This window comes from Calonectris borealis, chromosome 15 (assembly GCF_964195595.1).
Source record: "Calonectris borealis chromosome 15, bCalBor7.hap1.2, whole genome shotgun sequence".
In the NCBI taxonomy this organism is placed as follows: Eukaryota; Metazoa; Chordata; class Aves; order Procellariiformes; family Procellariidae; genus Calonectris; species Calonectris borealis.
Genome location: NC_134326.1, coordinates 19,920,789 through 19,940,170, shown reverse-complemented (window position 1 = coordinate 19,940,170; position 19,382 = coordinate 19,920,789). Strand labels below are relative to the sequence as shown.

The 19,382-nt window shown below is 47.2% G+C and overlaps 1 protein-coding gene across 8 annotated transcripts in view; it reads right to left on the bottom strand.

Annotated features, from left to right (window-relative positions):
* Window positions 1–10,257, bottom strand: part of TCF7 (transcription factor 7) — a 74,442-nt gene extending 64,185 nt beyond the window's left edge. For 2 of the 8 annotated variants that reach the window (XM_075164563.1, XM_075164567.1), the window contains exons 1-3: window positions 9,682–10,254; window positions 9,523–9,589; window positions 9,027–9,133 (exon numbers count right to left, since the gene is read on the bottom strand). In XM_075164563.1, the coding sequence (XP_075020664.1) occupies window positions 9,027–9,133; window positions 9,523–9,589; window positions 9,682–9,879 (372 nt within the window). In that variant the 5' untranslated portion in view covers window positions 9,880–10,254. Of the gene's footprint in view, window positions 1–9,026; window positions 9,137–9,522; window positions 9,590–9,681 lie in introns of all 8 variants that reach the window. The other 6 variants (XM_075164570.1, XM_075164569.1, XM_075164566.1 and 3 more) reach the window with 6 other exon arrangements.
* Window positions 10,258–19,382: the final 9,125 nt, after the last annotated feature.

Below are 19,382 nucleotides of genomic sequence, written 5' to 3'. Positions count from 1 at the left end.
GTGGAAAATTCCATAAAGCACAAATGTTGCTAAGAATATTCAAAAGTCAAAGCTTTCTGTGGGTGTGCATGCATAGAGATGTCAACACAACTATTTCATGATCACCGAAATTGCTACTAGCCTGCATCCTCTCTGAATGGCTATTTTTAGGACCCAGCCTTTCATGTGGTATAATGATGTGGATTTTACAAGAGCATTTATAATGTGTTTCATATGGTGTACAGTCCTGGAGAAATTGCTTTGTATCAGAGAAAGTTAAACAAAAAGGTTTGGGTGGGTTTTTTTAACATTTTATTTCTTATTTTATATTATTGCTTCTGTTTTGGATTTAGGGTTAATATGCATATTTTCATTTATCCTGTGTGACAGCACTGGCTGTCCCAAAGGCATACTCAGCACAGCACGATGCGATCCCGCAAAACGTCACCTGGATTTCTGAATCCGTGCATCCCTTTGGACGGTCGGATTTCAAAGCTGGCAATGCCACACGCTGTAAGTTATAGCAGGAAGCCAAAGCTCCAAGGCCAAATTTCGACCTGGGATATGCTGGTGTCGAGGGTTATGCACTGTCTCCCACGTAAGAATCGGCCTTTCTTCTTCTAGGGCAAAGTCATACAAAGCGAGGTTTGTAGAAGACAACAACTCCGCCTCACTATCTCCGCTCCCGCACCAGTAATTCCAGGGCCGCAGCACGTAACGAGAACCAACTCATCAGCCTCTCCATGCTAAGAACAACAAATTTTCATGTGGTAGATCTTACGATGGTTTATTTCCTAAACATGAAAGCAATCTCCGCAGTGCCATCTCCTCAGTGTTAGAATAAAAATTCCACATTTCTGATCCTTTCTGAGCATTTTGCGGGAAGAGCATCTCCCCAGCACTCCTTCCACAAGTGTGTTTATAATGGTATGCCCCTCGTGCTGAGTCAAGCATACTTTATGATCGTGGGCTTTCACATTTTGCTTTTGTGCGAGTCCCATCAGAGGAGAACCTCTGTTTACGCTCGTGTATGCTATTCCTCTGAGCAAACCACAGCAGAAAACAAATTCAACATATAGCATACCAGTTGAATCACTTAAAAAGGAAAAAAAAAAAAGTCTTTTTTTGGTCAGTCCATGATTACTGCGTAGCTCTTCAAGGCAGATGTGTACTTTGTATATTACAGTTCCAGATTCTCAATGGAACAAAGGAGACACTGTTGAGACGTTTTTTTGCCTATCATTTAATCAAATGTAAAGTTGTTATAACCGGAGGGGAAAAGTGCTCTAGATTCTAGTATCCAGCTTTACTTTGGTTTCAAAAACTTACCACAGCATTGTTGAGTTTATTGTTTTGTTTAACAAAATACTAATTTTGGGACCCCGTGAAACACAATGAACCAGATTCTTTTCGTTGCAGCTGAGCTGTGTTTAGCACAGAAGTGGCAGATGGGAGAGGAGCGATGGTTTAAAGCCGCTTTGGTGACCTCTTGCCCAGCACCTCCGGCCAGCGGGATGCTCTGGATGGGTACCGCTAGTTCTGCCAGGATTTGCTAACCCTCCTCACCCTCAGCATTGACTAAATGTTCCACTTTCTCCATGAAACCACTCCACAGAGGCAGCAGTGGTAGAATAGTCCTTCGTAACTTTGGGAAGGGTCATAAATTGTAAAGACCCAAAGGCAAAAATCAGAGAAAAGGGCCAGAGGACAGAGCAGCGATAAGTTGCTCCGTAAGGAGGTGAAGGTGAGAACTCTTTGTCCAAGATCACTGGGAGGCGACCAGGAAAAAGATCCTGCCCTAATGACGGCTCAGAGGCACGTGATGTTGCAATCGCTTCCTTTAAGAAACGAAGTAGGTGGGTTTGTGAGCTAGCCGCGCGTGCTGCACGGGCAGTCCCAAGGCTGGCATCGGCAGAGGGCTTGGTACAGACTTTGCAGGTTCCCAGGACATCTCGTCATTCACGCCATGAAACACTCGCCCTGCCTGGGGGCTGGAGGGAGCCGTGCCCTCCCGGACAGACCGCCGGACAAGCCAGCATTCGGTCTTTACTGATTCAGCTGGATTAAAACTGGAAACTAGGAAACGAACAGCTCTGTATCCTGCTACCAACCCTCTGAGTCACCCGTCCTCCTCCGAACCTTTGTTTCACCCTCCAGAAACGGAGGCCAACGAGCCAGTATCACGTTATAGCCTATTTTTTAAGGGAAATTTGGAAGAATAGCACGTGAAAGAGCCTGTGGGGGGGACTCGCACGTCCCAGCTTGACACCAGCCTGGGATTTGGTCAGGCTGAGAAGTTTTCCCTGCCGCAGTGGCTCTGCAAAGAGTTCAGGAAGCAACTTGTACCTGCTCTCCTATTTCTGTGCCCTCCACCCACCATGGGTAAACGATGAGGTAAGAGCACACATACATCAGGCTGGGAGAGATGCTGATGTAAGCCATCTCCTGGCACCAAGAGCAGCGAGCTGGAGCAGCCCAGGCAGGGGAAACCGAGGAAATGAGCAGCAAACGAAAGGAGAGGCGTTACGTGATGGCTGCGGACAGCCCAAAGCCTCGGAGGGGTGGGATGGAGAGAAGCTCCTGCAGTGGCAATGCCCTCTCCAAGAGGACAGTGCTGGGGATGTCTGGCATCTAGTCCCTCTTCAAATCAATGCAACAGGCTGGAGAAGACAATCCTTGAGGATTTCTTGAGGAATTTGTGACTCACATATTTTAGTAGCTGAAGGAGATTTTAGTAACTGAACAGCAGCACGTGCTCAACTGCTGTTCACCCAAATCCCCCTGCCCAGCAGAGCCTCCCTGTGACCATACACGATGCTCACAGATGCATGGGTCTTTCCTTCACCTTCTCTACGGTGAATTAGCAAGGGGGCTTAAAGGCCAACCCGTACGAAACGAAGACTAAATTCGGTCACACTGAATCGCTCACGGCCAAAGGGCAGATAAAGAACTGCAGGTGTGAAATTAATGGCAAGCTGTAGACGTTTCCTCAAAACTGTTGATGTTTCCCAGCACTTGACTGTGCTCTACCAATAACCATCATGTCATGTACACACAGACACACACAGTCCGGACCAGACTGCAATCTCAGGTGTGCAGCTCACACCACCCGTACCCTGAAAACCTGCTTCACTTGCAGATCACGCTACAGATAGAGAGGGATTCAGCCTGCGATTAGGATCTGGCCCTTCACAGATGATCTAGGAGAGCAGTCAAGAGAGTCATCCCTACGGAGTCGGCAATGTCTGTTTAGTCACAGGAACACACGCGTGGTTACTTGAACGGGTACCTCGGAACAGCAAATGCCAGCACACCCGACCGTACGGATTTGTCAGAGTTTCCACCCGAACGCAGGAATTTACTAGAATTACTGCAGGGAAGGGACTGCAAGCTGCGAGGCGACACGCGTCCTGCCGGGGAGCAGCAAGCGCACGTTGCGGAGCTCCTCACCGCTCCCCCCTTCTCTCAGTTACAGCTTTGGATACCAGACCAGCTCTGTTCTTTCATCTTGGACACGTCATGTGCCGCTAACCCCCAAATCACTTTGTTCTTCACAGTTAAAACTTCAAAAATATTAATCATTAACATGGATGAGCTTTGGGAGCTTGGGCTGATGTTAGATTTTGCTTTTCTCTCCAAATTCTCAACCGCTTGAGCTAATAACATTTCACAAACAGCAACAGTTGGAAGCTTGCAGGAACGGTGCCTTTACCATACATAATCTCATAGCAACTCCCCACCGACACAGCATCCCATGCCTGGGAAGCCAGTTCCAGGGTAGCCTGCGAAGGAATCCCAGTGGGAGAGCAGATATTGTTGGACTGTCCGAATCACGTGCACCCTTATTCACATGCACAGATTTACATAAAACTTGCTTTTGTTTCCCTGTGACATTTTTCCTTCTCTTTTTTTCATTCCAAACAATTTTAAAAATAAGGTTATATTAGACCACACACAGGCAGTGCTGTATCATGTCACTGCTTCTTAAGCAGAACTCTCTAATTTATTTCAAAGGGAAGTTCTGCTTCAAAATTGAGGGTGTGATATGAACTCAGAAATTAACACAAGAATTTTCCTTGGGGGGGAACCAAGGCTGAATCAGACATGCAATAAATGACCTCGGAAGCCCTGTGCCTTGGTACATCCACCTATCCAACATTATGCTTTAATATAAAAAATTATTTTCACCATTATCCTATTTCAAGCTAGGTAGAAGAGCTGGAAGAAGTGGATTCGCTCTGGTCAGGAGGGAACAAATTACTCATCTGTCTGTCTGCCAGGACATCCATCAACAGCCACCGCACTCCCAACACTTTCTGCCGGGAATATAACGATTTACGGGGACAGGGTGCTGTCCCGGCGAGGTCCCGTAGCGCAAGCCCTGCTGCCAGGGAACCTGGCCGGGAAGCTGCTGGCGACGTTGCTCTCCTGCAGCAGCAGGCGCTGCTGGTAACGCGCGGAGCTACTGTTCGCTTGCAGCTGCCCTCCCTCCATGCACAACATCTGGAGAGGGATGCAGCAGCGACAAATGCCCATCACAAGGCGACTCCGGGGAGTCTTCCCACCGGTTCCAACAGGATCAGAACTCGACACAGGAAAAAGCAATACTAAACTATTGCCCTGACAGTGCACGCTAGGACTGAAAGACTTCTACACAGAAGCAGCTGAGCTGCAGATTTCCTTCCGCCAACTGCTGCGGGGGCAACAGCCTCCTCCCGCAAAGGGATGGAGCAGCCTTGGGGAAGGGGGCTGCAGAAGTAGCCGTGTCCCAGGGCTCAGCTGCTGCTGCTTGAGCTTCTGTCCAGTGAAGGGCAGCAGGAGACTTTCAGCTCCGCGCTTTTTTGACCTCATGATAGGCATTTGGGACCTGTGGCCCCAGGCCAGCAGTAACTGCACTTTCATCTTGCCCTGCCCAAGGACATTTCAAACCCACTCAACGGGAACCAAGCTCAAGCAGCCCGGCGGACGACAGGGAGCAGGCTCTGAACACCGGCGTTATCTCCTAGGCCTGCCATCTCATATGGGGACTTCAGATGTGCAGAGCTGGGGAAGGTACCACCACCCTTCTGCTCCTACGTGAGCTCTGGTTAGACAGCTCAATAACAAAGAAAATTAGCTAGTGCCTGTTTTCCAAAGAAATAGAGGCTCTTGGACCTCTGCTTCCCACACAGAGAGAGTCCAGTGCCTCAGCTTTATATATAAAACATTTTAATTCTGCCTTCACACACCTCACACGCTCCCTAGACACAACAAAGGTGCACAGAAGGTGTGAAGAGCTCCCCCAGGAGCTCTGCCATCCACTGGAGGGGGGAGAGCTTGCGCCCTACATACGGGACAGCACGGCTCATTCCCCTATTTTATAAACCTATTTACAAAAGGAACTTAAAGGAACTTATAAGTGCTTCTTCTACCATTTAACTACCACATGGTACAAGATATAACAATGTTCAGAAAACCCCCTCAGGTCTAAACTCAATTATACAACTGTAGCAAGAAAAATATTTTAATCTGATCAAAGTGTTAACATGTTTGACCATGTCTGACCTCTAATGTTTGTAACCACCTAAAAGGCTGATGTTCTTACTAAGGATGTACCTTAATTTGATTTAAAGTCATTTGTACTATTTAAAAAAGGATATAGTTTTATGATTTTATATTTCATTTAGAAAAACAGTTCCTCAACTTGTAAATATTCTTTGGAAGTTTCTTGCAGATTTTTAACCAGCAAATCCTATATATTCCACTCTGGGAAAAGCTGGAGTTTGCAAGAGTCGGAAGAGTCAAAGCAGAGTCATGAACCACCACGCATGTGACACCTGAAAGCCGGGTGAGAAACGGTTCTCTTGCTGCCTTGCAAAATTTCGAGGTTTCAGATGCATGCACAGCCTGCGCTGAGATGCTAACACACTTGATCGAGAGCCTGCCCTCGCCAGCCCCCCCAGCCGACGGGGGTTCACAGCAGGCTGCCAAAACACGGGGCAACCGGGCTGAGCCCGCTGCCTTGTCCCCAGCTCCAGCAGCGCCTTCACCTGCGTGCCCTGGCCACCCCCCAGCCCTGCTTTCTCCCTTTGATAGCCAGGCTACTTGTGCATGCTGAAACCAGCATCACTCCAGCTGAATTACCCCAAGCTGGCGTTTGCCACCTGCAGCAAAGGTGGCCCACCGAGCCGAACGCCCGGGATCTGCCCGCTGCAGGGTGGGGACATCCTGCTGCTCGCTGGGGACATCAGCTGGGCTTGGCGTTGCTGCTGATGTCAGGTACCCAGACACGTTCAGTGCATCACTCGGGAGCGACACCAGGGCATGCAAATAACACAAGTGGGTGTGTTTTGGTAAAAAGAGACAATTTTGGCTGGGGAGATGCGGGCAGCCTAGCAGGATGCTGGGATGAGCAGTGTAACAGTTAGCGGGCTACAACCACCTTGAGGGAAACAAAGCAGAAGTGATGCTGCTGAGAAAATAAGAAAGAAAAAAGGAAAGCAGCACGCCGGTAATGCCGGCAGCAACACACCCACCCAGGCAGGCGCTCCGGGCCGGCTCCAGCGCCGCTCGCAGCACCCTGCCGGGGTTCGGAGGGAGCCCGCAGAAAACACCTCTGGTTTTACGGTGCGTCGCAGGGCGGGGGTTCAACCCGCAGCCTCGGTGCCGGCCACCCTTCGTCTTTCAGGGAGCTGTACTATATTTTTCAATCAGTTAAATGTAAAGCCCTGACAGTTTGCCAAAGTACTCCTGGGTTCATTTTTTTAATTTTTGTTTTTGAAGATTCTGAAATTAATCCTAGCTGCAAACAACCGTTTCCAGGAAGCACCACTAACCAAAATACAATCTGCACTACCAAGTGCACGCATGACTGTGATACGTAATCCCATTCACTCACACAACCCTCCTCCCCGACTCTACTTGTGCTAAAGTGTTAATTAAACACACTTTTATGGATGGTTAAGTATCTGCAATCTTCGGTCACAGATCTGACCTCCTCAATTATTGGAAGCAGCCACCAGATTATAGTCCGCACTTTATAGAATATACACAGCAGCAATAAATCTATATGAAAGCAATACATAATTTACTATGATAACCTTTGCACAGTCAATATAAGCACAAGAAAAAACTGCCCAGAAAGATATATTGGAATAGCTATTGTACCAAGTTGAAAAAGCAAAAGACTGGCCTTTATCTGAGGAAGAAATCTTCCCATCTCTGTCAGGTAACAGATTTTTAGCCGAAAACATCAAATCAGCTTTTTAAGTCACACAACATAAACCACTGCAGGATTCGAACAGGCCTAAGTAAAGCTGGCTGAGGCAGTGGATGATTTCTGTGGCTCTCAAGGGGATGGGATCATTCCTCCTCTGCTACTCAGTTTTCTCCCCTTCGAGTTCTGCACAGTCTATTTACTCCTGTCTGTTGCTCCGACAGTAATCTCTTGGGTTTTTATTATGCTATCAAAGGGAAAGGCGATTCACAAACCACAATCTACTTTTTAGCTTAATTGCTAATAAATAGGCTATTGCACTTTGTTGCCCATCTAGTAAGGTTTTAAGATTAAAAAAAAAATACTCCACTACAGCAAATAGTTTGCTGGGATAACGTAATTCTGAATTTACCCAGATTCTATACCAGGGAGCAAACTAAATGCGTTTAAATAAGACAAATTTAATATTATCATTTAAAATGTATCAAGAAGAGAGCAACTTAATATTTTAGAGGGGCGAGGGGGATACCTGGTACCTGGAGGAAGGGACACGAGGTGGGAAGCAACAGAAGAAACGCTTATTCAGATTACAACAATGTACATTGGCCCTGCCTTGCAAACATATCTTTTCTTGCTGTAAACTGAAAAAAGACTTCAAAAGTGAGGGACAGATTCTCAATATTTGCAAACCGACTTCAGCAAAGTTACGACAGCCTGCAGCCGGGGAAATCAGCTCCCCCAAGAAGGGCTGTGCTGGGGGTACGGGCAGGCTCACGGAGGGACCGGGCTCCTTCTGCTGCCCAGGCCAGCAGGGTCGGGCAGGAGGACATGGCAGTGATACCAGCGAACAATATTTTAATCACACTTTAACTTGAGTTTCATACCCCACAATCCATCAATTTTTCGTAACGCCAGTTTGACACCCTACCCTTCTAGTGAACAAATGGTTGATATTAAGGAAGGCATTATATATTCTTTTAAACCTTATCCCTTTACAGGTTAAAAACTAAAACTGAAATAAACCAAATGATGTTCTGTTCTCATTTACCAGCTGCAAATCCAGAATAACGTCTGAAATGAATGCAGCAATGCCGGCTCCCCAGGAGCGACACACGCACTGACTACCTGCTGCAATGTCGTGACATTATTTTCTGAAGTTCTGATGGAAATGGTGATGGGAAAAGATAGCTTTTGTAGAGAAGCCTTGAGTTTAATTATTCAGATAGCAAAACTTATAAACATTAGAATATACTGAATTACTAAAGCTGATTTGACCCGAGGGGGAAAAACTTTACAGGAAGAAGACGGGAATAGTCCTCCAGCAGCATTAAGCCTTTTTCTAAAAACCTCTATTGCCATTTTAGAAACACAAGATCCACTTTCTGGGCCATCATCCACAACAGAGCCCTAACCGAAGGCAGGCCAAAACCTGGCCATTTTACAAGCAGATAACATCGAACTGAAGTTAAGCTGCGGCACATATCCCCGAACACAAACACCAGAAGCTGCTCACCTCCAAAGCCTGCGACCCAGAAGAAGGAAGGGGCATTCTTACATTAGATACTAGGGTTTGATTGCTGGAGGACTAAAGACGAACCTAGAGGATGGGGAGACTGGAAAAGAAGCTCCTCCAGCAAATTTGGAGCGAAGCAGGCGCTTGCTGCCGAGCATCTTTCCCCCTTCCCACCCCTCCTCCCTTCGGCTTGGACAGAACAGTGCCCGGACGTTTTAGAAACAGGGCTGCAATTTGTCAGGAAAACAAAACACGTGCAGGTGCCTGCACGGTACCTGCAACATATTTCAGCAGTGAAAGAGGCCACGAAACTTCTCCGTAAGGAGAGGATGAACTCACCAGAGGTGACATAGATCCATTTGGCAGATAAGGGTCTGAGAGCATTAGGAAAGGGTAGCCAGAATACGCAGATCCTTTATACATCCCTGGGTCCTGATGCTTCATACCTGCTAAAATCAAAGTTCCCCATCAAGATTTGCCTTACGACAGGTGATTCCTCTGCCTGTTGGGGGCCCCCGAAGAGGTTACAGCGCATTTTGGGAGTCTTTTTGCTCCGTACCCCTCAGAGAGGGTGCTGGGGGGGTGTCAGGGTCCCCCGGGGGTGCGGGGTCCCGCAGGGGGTGCACTGCGAAGCCTCGCTGCTGACAGGAGCAGCTTTCCGCAGGGGGGCTGTGGCGGCCAGGCCGGCATCCCTCACTCCCGGGGGTTGCAGGGCGGTGGGCTCGGGGACCAGGGGGTTCACCCCGCCCGGGGATGGCGAGCGCTTGGACGGGGCGAGCCGGGGGGAGACCAGCGGGGACACGCAGAGAGAGACGCGGGGGTCGCTGCGACTAACCATCATCCATGTGGTCCGGGAGCTTCTCCTGATAAACCCTCTGCGGATCCTGCACACGCCTGATGGCCTGCATGGGGAGGAGAGAGAGAGGCAGAGCGGGGGGTGGCGGGGCGGGGGGCGCGGGGCCGGGGCGGGGGCGGCGCGGGCGGCCCGGCTCACCTCAGGGTCGGCGGCGGCGGCGGCCGGGCTGCCGCTGCCCTCCGACTCGTTCACCAGCGAGGACTTGAGGTCGGCCAGGTCCCGCTCCGTGAAGGCGTTCTCGGGGATCTTCTCCTCCTGCTCGCCCTCGTCCTTGAAGGCCAGCATCTCGTCGGTGGCCCCCAGGTCGTCCCCGCCGCCGCTGCCCAGCTGCGGCATTTTCCTCCCGCCGCTCCCTCCCGAGCCGCGCAGCAACTTTCCCGGCGAGTATTGTTCTCCGCCGCCCGGATCAAGCCCTTCGCAATTATTTTCTTTTCTCCCTCAAATTTTTCTTTCCCCCCCCTCTTGAAAAAAAAAAATTTGCTCCCTCTTTAAATTTTTCTTTTTAAAGTTTGTTTTTTTTCCTCCTTTCAACTTTTAAACTTTTCCTTTAATTTTGTTTCCCCTTTTCAATTTCCCTTTAAATCCTTTCTCAAAAAAAGAAAAATTATAATTGTTTTTTCCTTCTTAAACCTTTTCCTCCCCCCCCCTCCCACCCTCCCCCGGCGGCTCGCGGGGGGCTCGGCAGGCTGCGGGCGGGCGGGCAGGCGTCGCGGGATGCCGGGCTCGACAAGCCCCCCCGTGCCGCCCCCCACCCCCCCGAGCCCCGGAAAGTTTCCCTGGGAGCAGCGGGCGCCGGCGGCAGCCAGAGGCACGGAGCGCCCGGTGCCTGTGTGCGAGCGCGGCGGCGCGGCGGCCAAGGGCTGCCGACATCAAAGCGGCCGCCGGGTGATTGGCAGCTCCGGGGAGGGGCCGGGGGCGGGCGCACACACACACGCGCGCACACACACGCGCGCACACACACACACACACGCACACACCGCACACACGCTCCGACTTAAAGGGACCGCCAGCCCGCCTCACCCCCCCACCCCCGCCGCGCTGTAGCGGGGTGACCCCCCCTTCCGGCACGGCACGGGGAGCAGGGACCCCGCCGGCCCCCGCACTGCCAGCCCGGCCCGGGTTTGGGGGTGCGGGGGGTGGGCAGCGCTGGGGGCTCGGTGCGGCCCCCGGCTATGTGCGCACATCCGCGCGCACAAACCCGCGTGCACATATCTCTACACACACGCATCTCTGCTCACACATCTGTACGCACACCTGTGGCCACGCGTGTACACACCCACGGCTGCACATCTGTGCACACACATCTGTGCACACACACTTCTGCACGCACACCTACGTGCTCACATCTGCACATGCATCTGCATATGTAGGTGCTTATTTGCATGCACACACCTGCACGCGTATCTGCGCGCACACATCTTCACACGCATCCACGCATAGCTCTGCGTGCATGCGTCTGCGCCTGCACAGTCTGTACACATGCATCAGCACGCATCCGCGCAGCCCCACGCACGTCTGTGCAGGTGTCTGTATGTACATCTACACACACATCTGTAGGCACGCATCAACGCGCACATCTACATGTCTGACCCACGCGAGCACTCACACACCTACACAAACACCAGTGGGATCCGCACACATCCCCGAACACATCAACACAAGTGAGCAGGCAACTGCACACACCTGCACACACACACCAGCACACACTCACCAGCACACACACACACCAGCACACACAAACACATCTGTACACACAAACACATCTGCACGCTCACATTTGCCCATGAATCTACACGCACAGATCGGCAGCACACAACTAAACACAGAGGACAGAAGACTGTACATGGAGCTGCAGACACACATCAGCACGTATATGTGTGCACACGCAGACACACATCAACACATATGTGTGTGCGCACAGAGACGCATCAGGACGCGTTTGTGTGTACACACAGGCACACATCAACACGTGTGTGCGCACACAGAGACACATCAGGACGCGTACGTGTGTAGACATAGACACATCAACACGTGTGTGCGCACACAGACACGTCAGGACGTGTACATGTATGCACGCAGGCACACATCAACATGTATATGTGTGCGCACACAGACACATCAGCACATGTATGTGTGCGCACACATCAACACATACATGTGTGCACACAGACACACCTCAACACATGTATGTGTGCGCACGCAGACACGCGTGCACCCAACAGTTGCGTGTTCACGGCCGGGGGTGCACACGGCGTGCACAGGCACGCGTGGGTGCCGATGGCCACGCACGGCGTGGCCGCAGAGCGCACCCGGGCACAGGGCGATGCCCGGCTCCCCGCCATCGCTCCCTCACCCCCGGCCCCTTCGGAGGCACAGACGTGACGTCGGATTGCAGAAAATTATTAGTTTTCCTGACTGGCCCCGAGGGTCAGGAAACATGAAATTAACGTCTTCGCAGCCAATTTCGAAGACACTAGACACTTCTGTGTCGGCGTCGGAGTTTTTTTTTAAGCAGTTCCCATGGAAAAGGAAACTCCCCATCTCTTCTGATCACATACGACAGGTCCTGTGCATGTCTCCGGTAGCTTAAAACAACACACCGATATTTATTTTCCTTAATTAAGATTGCATAAGATAGCCCTGGGTCCTGGAGACTTTTCTACAGACTGTAATGACGCCATGTAAATTGTTTTTTATGACCCAATATACTACATATTGTCACATTCAGCCCTTGAATAGGAAGCTAAAAATCTCGGTCCCTATTTTTCTTGTTAATTAGGGTATTATTACTAGGGATATAATCTCATTACTTTTTGGGGAGGAGAAGAACTAGTTGGAGCCACTTTGAAAAGTACTGAATATATTTAAATGAAGCAAAATCCGTCTTTCTGCTAATTGCTGATTTTGCATGACATAGAATTATTGTTCTGATTTAGGGGGCACCGTTTACGCCAGGCTAAAGGAGATGGGAGAGGGAAAGGATGCTGTTCGCTTTTTTCCTGCTCAGCTCTCCCATCCAAATGAATGAGCGGGCTACCCCATAGGAAACTCTGTCTGCAAATTTCCATTCTTTTAAACATCACAAAAATAAAATAAGCTGCAGCCACTTTGAGTAATAATCATTTGAATGAAATATTTGCTACTTTAAGATTTTTTTTTTTTCTTTCAGATGATCCTCTTGTTTTGCATGTGAAAAAAATCGTCTGAGATTTACAGCCCTCCCAAATGGAGATAAAGCCTTGGCAATGAGTTGGAAACCTGTTGTAATCTGTGATCCAGGAAACAAAGAGCCTCATTAATGCAGAGACTTTGGTGAGCCTTTGATGTTAGCTAGCATAGCATTCACTCTCAGTTCCATTTGCATTTAAACATTCATAAAAACATCATCTCTGCTTCCTTTGCCTTAAGCAATTTAGGAGTAAAGTATAGCTTCTATTTAAAGAAACCCACTGTGGTGAGGCTTAGAATACAAATATCACATAATCTTCAAGCAGAGCAAATATTTTATCCTACATTTCTGGTGGGCACATTTAATAATATTATATTTAAGACCCAAAATAAAAGATCCATCTTATTTTCATTAACCTTACACCACATATTCGAGTGAAAAGAGAAAAAGGGGCCCTGTTAATTCTAAATATACTACATACCAATTTGTGGAAGTAAGAGAATCCAGAGGATTTCACATCATTCACAAGAGCTGAATTTTTGAAAACTGCATGCCTACAGCAAGGTGCCTAAACCCGTATTTAGGCACACAACACTGAAAATTTTGAACAAGGATAAGGTTTTTTATATATGTAGTTTTCTGAACTGCAGATTCTTCATCCTGGTGTTTGAATGGGGTCAAAAAAGATTTTAAATTTTTTAAATTTTATTTTTAACAAACAGAAGTATAAAAGTAAAATACTAAAAAATCAGAATAAGCCTAACGTGGAGGTTTTTCTTCCAAGAGAAGGCCCTGTTGCTCCCAGACGGCATCCTGAGGGAATGGCAGCATGTGGGGAATTTGGGGAATCACTTAGAAAACAAAGGCCTATCTATGTTATTATTTTCAAAAGTATTATTCACCAACACGCCTATGAGAAGTGGAACAGTGCTAAAAATACTGGAGTCGGCTTGACTTGATGTTTGGAAATATTCAACTCAGGTCGTCCACGTTCACTGTACCATTAAAAATAACAGAGCGAGTTGAAATTGATCCCGTGTCACATCGGAACCTCTTTACGTTTCACTCTTAGGAGCAAATATAAGGAAATCTTTATGTTTGGTGCTGTGAGTCAGTTCAGCCAGACTGATGTTTTAAGCATTATAAGCAAGTTTCCTATATGATGAATATCCAAAATTAAAAACTGAAATGGAAAACACTTAAAAACAACTTTACCTTGGATAAAATATTTCTGGAGCTGGATCAAAGCAAAACAAAAAGCCTGGCTTACTTGTCAGATCATATCTGCACTGAACTTCAAGGTTTGATTTGTATTATTTACATGGAAAAGGTCCCAAGAAACCAATTTGGCACTAAGTATCTTCATTACGTTTTTTCGCTTGTATGGGTGATTAAATCAATCTAGGGTTCCTATTTTAATTTTTTTTGAAAGGTGCAGCCATCTGTGAATTGAGGAACTTTTCTGATGTCATCTTTGTGCTTCAGACATACTTTTTTTTCCCTCCTTTTTTTTTTTAATAAGAAGACTTTTAAAGGAGCATGTTTGTTTCACTATTAGAGTTTCTAACTGTCCTTCCAGTAGCTGTTTAGAATTAAAGGTGTATAGTAACTTTTTAGAACATTTTAACCGTAACACCTGCAGATAACAGTAAACCAGATTAAATTATAACCAAGTCTGTCTGTCTGTCAGTCCGTCTGTTCCTCATCCTGCATTTATCAACATGTTCTGTGAATGCTGTGTGTGAAACTCAGCACATGTATTTTTGTACCGCACTACGCACAGCGGCATTACGTGGCTTCACCATACACATTATAGTAAGTGAAGCCTCTCCTTTAAAGTCAATGTAAATGCTGCCATAACTTCTCTTAGGCTAGGGTTTCACCTTCTGTTCTTTAAAAGGGGCTTCAGAGTGAAGCGCTTTGATTTATTTAATTTCGTTTATTTGGTTTTCTCAGGTTTTTGTTCATTTAATAGAACCAGTTAGGAGTAGCTCCCATTTTACTCTCTTTGGACACATTTTATGCTCTCATACAGGTTACTTTAATGTGGGTAAGGGACACATCTATCCCTGGCAGGTTGAACATCCTACATCTGCCTTCCTATTTCATTGTATTTGCAGCAAATGTTTCCCTGATACGCATACACAAATCAAAGTATGCTTTAATTTAAAACCAGATTTATTTCAGCATGTTTTTTCGTAGCCAATTAATCAATTCTGTACTAACAGAGGAACCTTCTAAATATTTACCATTCTTTTGGAGAAGAACATTTGCACGATCGTCCCATAAGGATGTTTTGATTGATGGATTGGCAGTGTAAATGTTTCAGATGAGGCGGATGAAAACTCCTGTGCGGGGTTCCAGCTGGGAGCAGGAGCTCCTGGAGGATAGGCTGGTACCAGCTGAACTAATCCTGGCAAGTGACCAGAGTAAATCAGGCCACTGAAAGCTCTGTTTTGCCCAAAGGGGTTTACACTGGTATAATTATCTCAGCATAGTCATAGCAGGAACATTTCCTTAGTCTAGACAAGCTCTAATAGGTAAAATAGATCTATCGTTTGCAACTGAAACATCTCGACCCAGCTGAGGCAGGCGCAAAGCCTCGCACCCTTCTTTCCACTTTGCCTTTCCTTCGCTCGCCTGTGCCCGGGTACAGCAGGATTTTGTGTTGGTTTGGCGCATCCTCCAGTTTTGTTGGTCTGCGACAGAAAAAAGGGTCAAGCAGTCGCTCAGGCATTTCCCTACTTGATTCACTCTGCCCATCTTAATCTTGCATGATTTTAAGTGTTTATTTGACTTCACGCATTGATCTAAACGTACTTAAAGGGTTCACTGGCAGCTGCCAAAAGATTGCTTTTAAAATACCAACAGAAGATTGACTCCCTGACATTGCAATATTTAGGTTGCTTTCGAACGTCTACATGCTTTTCCGGAAATGTTTCCAGCTGTTAGGACTGGAGACTCCTTTCTTCCCCCTTGGGAGGCAAGTAGTGACGGCACTGCAGTCTGCCGACTGGGGCCAGCATCCTGCTTTCTCCAGGAAAAGAGGATAATCTCTCTCAAAAGACTTCATCAGATGTCAATGGTGTGAAATCCATTTTGGAGACTGATCTTTGGATAACTCCCTGCATGTAGGGCACAACATGGCACAAGTCATCGTCAAATCTCCCAGCGCAGTTTTTGGTTTTTCCTTTGTTTGGAAGATACCCTCTGTTTCGATTTTGTCAGGTTGTAAGACTGTCTCTTCCAGCAATTTTCACTTAACAAGTCTTTTCTTTGTTCCTGATACAAATAGCACTTCAGATTATTAAAGGTCTTTTTAAAAGACTCATCTATTTTTCACTGTGTGTGTTTTGTTCACCTCTTGCTGTTGGAACTGGACCAAGCAACTGGCATCATGTTTAATATTTCTTATTACTTTCACTGTCAGGTTCTCAGGCGCTTGCCCAATGCTCAAAGATCTGAGTTTCAAACAGGAAGGAGCATGTTTATTTGTTTACAAAAACACTTTTCCAGGGCTGCATCCTGTGGTCATACAATCATCCAAGTAGTCCCTGCTCCGATGAGTCATTCCTCTAAATTAAAAGGACCCATGAAGACGGATTTGCAGAATCACACTCATTGCTTCCACAACCGTTTTTCCCTAAACCATAGGGAAAACTATCTTGATTTTTGGGTCTATAAAGCCTTATTTTTACCAAACCAAAGTACTGGGTTCCTTTTTTCTCTGACAGTGTCCTTTACATTTTAACAAAATCCTTACAAGCCGATAGAAGTAGCCCCTTTGCTACGATAGACTTAAAGTACGCTTGTCCTGGGATTCCTGTTTGTACATTGGATGGAACAAAGTACAGGAGAAATCCAAATATTTTTCTTCTAGCTCAGGCTCTGGTCAGACATGCTATCCAGGCTGCAGCTGAGCCTGGTTAAGAGGTTGTTATCCAGAGCCAGCTTCCGACTGCTTCTTCCCTTCTTGCACATCTCCCACCGCGGGTGACTGTGCTCCATCAGATCAGGCAGCATAATTTCACACGTAGGCACTCCCCAACCTGCCTCTATCTGAATGAGCCCGTTTCTAAAAGACAGCCCTATTGTTAAAAGGGCACTAACAAGAATAATTTCAAAAACCCTGGGTTAGATAGATCTGAATGAGGATCATTGCTGACAATGTGGCTGGATGGCGGCAATGAACTGCTGAACTGAGTGGCAGACAGTGAAATTGGGTTTAGTTGTCGTGACCTGGGACATCTGAATGGAGAACTGTTGTCTCTGGGTTCTCAAGAGGGCAGTGAAAGGAATGAGACCCAAACTAGAGGCTGCTTTGCCGAGAGGTACCTGCAGGGACTGGTGCTGCTGGGGAAAAGTGAAAAGGGTTTAGGATTATTATGACAACCTTGGCTGCAGCTCTTTCTGTGATCCCCACATTAGCACATCAAACTGCTGCGGAGCAGAGCTGGAGGCTTTGGCAGCCTCCTGCCTTACACGAACATGCATTTGAGTCCCATGGCAGGAAGCCCTCCCCGAGTCTCTGCAGTCTGATCACCTCCCTCCCAGTGCCGGGGCTCTGCAGAAAGAAAGGGGGAAAGAAATGGGAACAGCTGGTAGGAAGTGAGACTAAAAGGGAATTGTCAGGATAATGGTGGTGGAATAGGGTGGCCAGGTCGGAAGCCAAAGGAAAATGATTCCAATGTCTAAAAGCCACCCATATCATGTGGGGTGTATTGATCACTTCTAATACATTCAGCACTACTGCAGACCCAGGGCAAAAGGTGTCTTTCTCTGCACTTATTAGGGTTTTTTTTCAGCATTGTTTTTAGTTTATGATTGCTATCTGCTGTGAGAAAGAAGAAAAATAATTGACGAGATGAGGGGGAAAATGAAGCAGGGAAAAGAACTAGGGGGGAATGCTGAATTTACAAATGTTCACACTAAAATTATTGAAAAGGAGGAAAGAACCAAACATATTTACAAATCTGAATTCAGCAAGGCAGAGCTTTCTGCTAGTGAATGCAGAACACTTCATTTCCTACTTGGAATATATTTTTATTTATTTTGAAGATGTTATTTCTTTCAGATCTTTACTGACGGCTTTCTCGAGACACACTGACAACAAGCCAGGATGAGCTTGTCAGCATCGTACTTCTCTGTACTTCAGACTGAAAAATGAAAGATAAGTGAGGAAAGGTAAATGCGGAAGGGAGGCTTGTATCCCTGCATCATTTATGCCACCCTCCCTTGCCGTTTCCCTCTTGCTAACAGTTTCATCACTTCCCTAATTCAAATGTATGTGGGGGACCTTGTGCAAAGTACAGCATGGTTGCTCCTGCCTCTCTCTGCACTTCTGAAGTGGCTATAAAGAAACCAGATTAAAGCAGCATTAAAAGCTGTGCTACAAATCCTACCATATTAAGCAAGACAATTCTTATAGTTGTTTTGGGCTAGCTGAACAGAAGGGGTGCCTTTGAGTTGAACTACATGTTTCAACAGTATGTTGTTCTGAAAAGTGTTGTATATGTGCCGACATCCGCTGTTGGCATGTGTACAGACTGAAGCTTGCCAGCTCCTCCTAATCTGGAAAGAGGAGACATGCAGTGTTAAATACATGTGTCATCACTAGTCATTCCCCCCCCTCCCAATTTTATCATTTGGTTGTGCAATATATTTGAACCAAGTCAGCCCATTTAGTTTAGATGAACTTAGGCCAAGTAACTGTACTGGAGCTGACTTCAGAGGCTTGAGAGGAGTTGCTGGAGTAGCTCTTCTGTAAGTAAATGCAAACACTCTGTTATGCTCCTTATTCTACTCCTTAGACAAAGGCCTTTTGGTAGGGTTGCAGTCAGAGGGAGGGAGGGAGAGCCCCTAAGAAAACAAACAAACCATGCAGCTCATTGCATCATATGGCTTTTGACTCCCATCACGTTAAATCTTATAGGCAAAACAGGGCCAGGCCTAAGCAGGGCTTACAAAGGGGACTCCAAGGAAACCCATGCTGCAAGGGATGGTTTTGGTGACTCAGTGGGTGACAAGGGTTCTTCTGAGTCAGGACTGAACCAGCGTTTTTGCATGACGTTAGCACACCCGAGCTTAGGATGTTTTTTAGACCGAAAGCCTGACTGCTTATGCCAGGAAGGGTCCTGGGAGACTTTTGCACTCACACAGATGGTGATTCCAGTCTCCTGGTCAAAGTCCAGCTGTATTAATTGTGTTTTCCCTCAGTAACTGGTATGGTGTCAATTATTGCCCCCTTTAAGGCTGTGACCATGGTATATACCACAGCCCTGAAGTATGATTGTAACTGGTTGTGATGCACCTTTAACTAGTTAGTTGGAAGCTAACACCTGGGCAACTACAGCATCAGCTGCTCAGTATTTAGGCAGGGGTCTCAGGGCTCCCTCCTCTCCTCCTGACGATGGCTAAACCACCAGTGGTATGTGAGCTCACTCGTTTAAAACAAGCTTGTGTACGTCCACAGGGGCTGTAGGCACCTTTGGGTTTCTGGGCTGACTTGCGCTGTCTTGTGTGGCTCTGCACTTTACCACCAGCACTTCACTGATCATGGGGTATGCTCAGGAGTCGCCCACAGCTCTCTTCTGTTTTTCTTAAGTGGCTTTGGTGCTCCTTATCTTGTCCAACGAGTGGGCTGATAACGGAAGCCCTGAATACAGTCAGG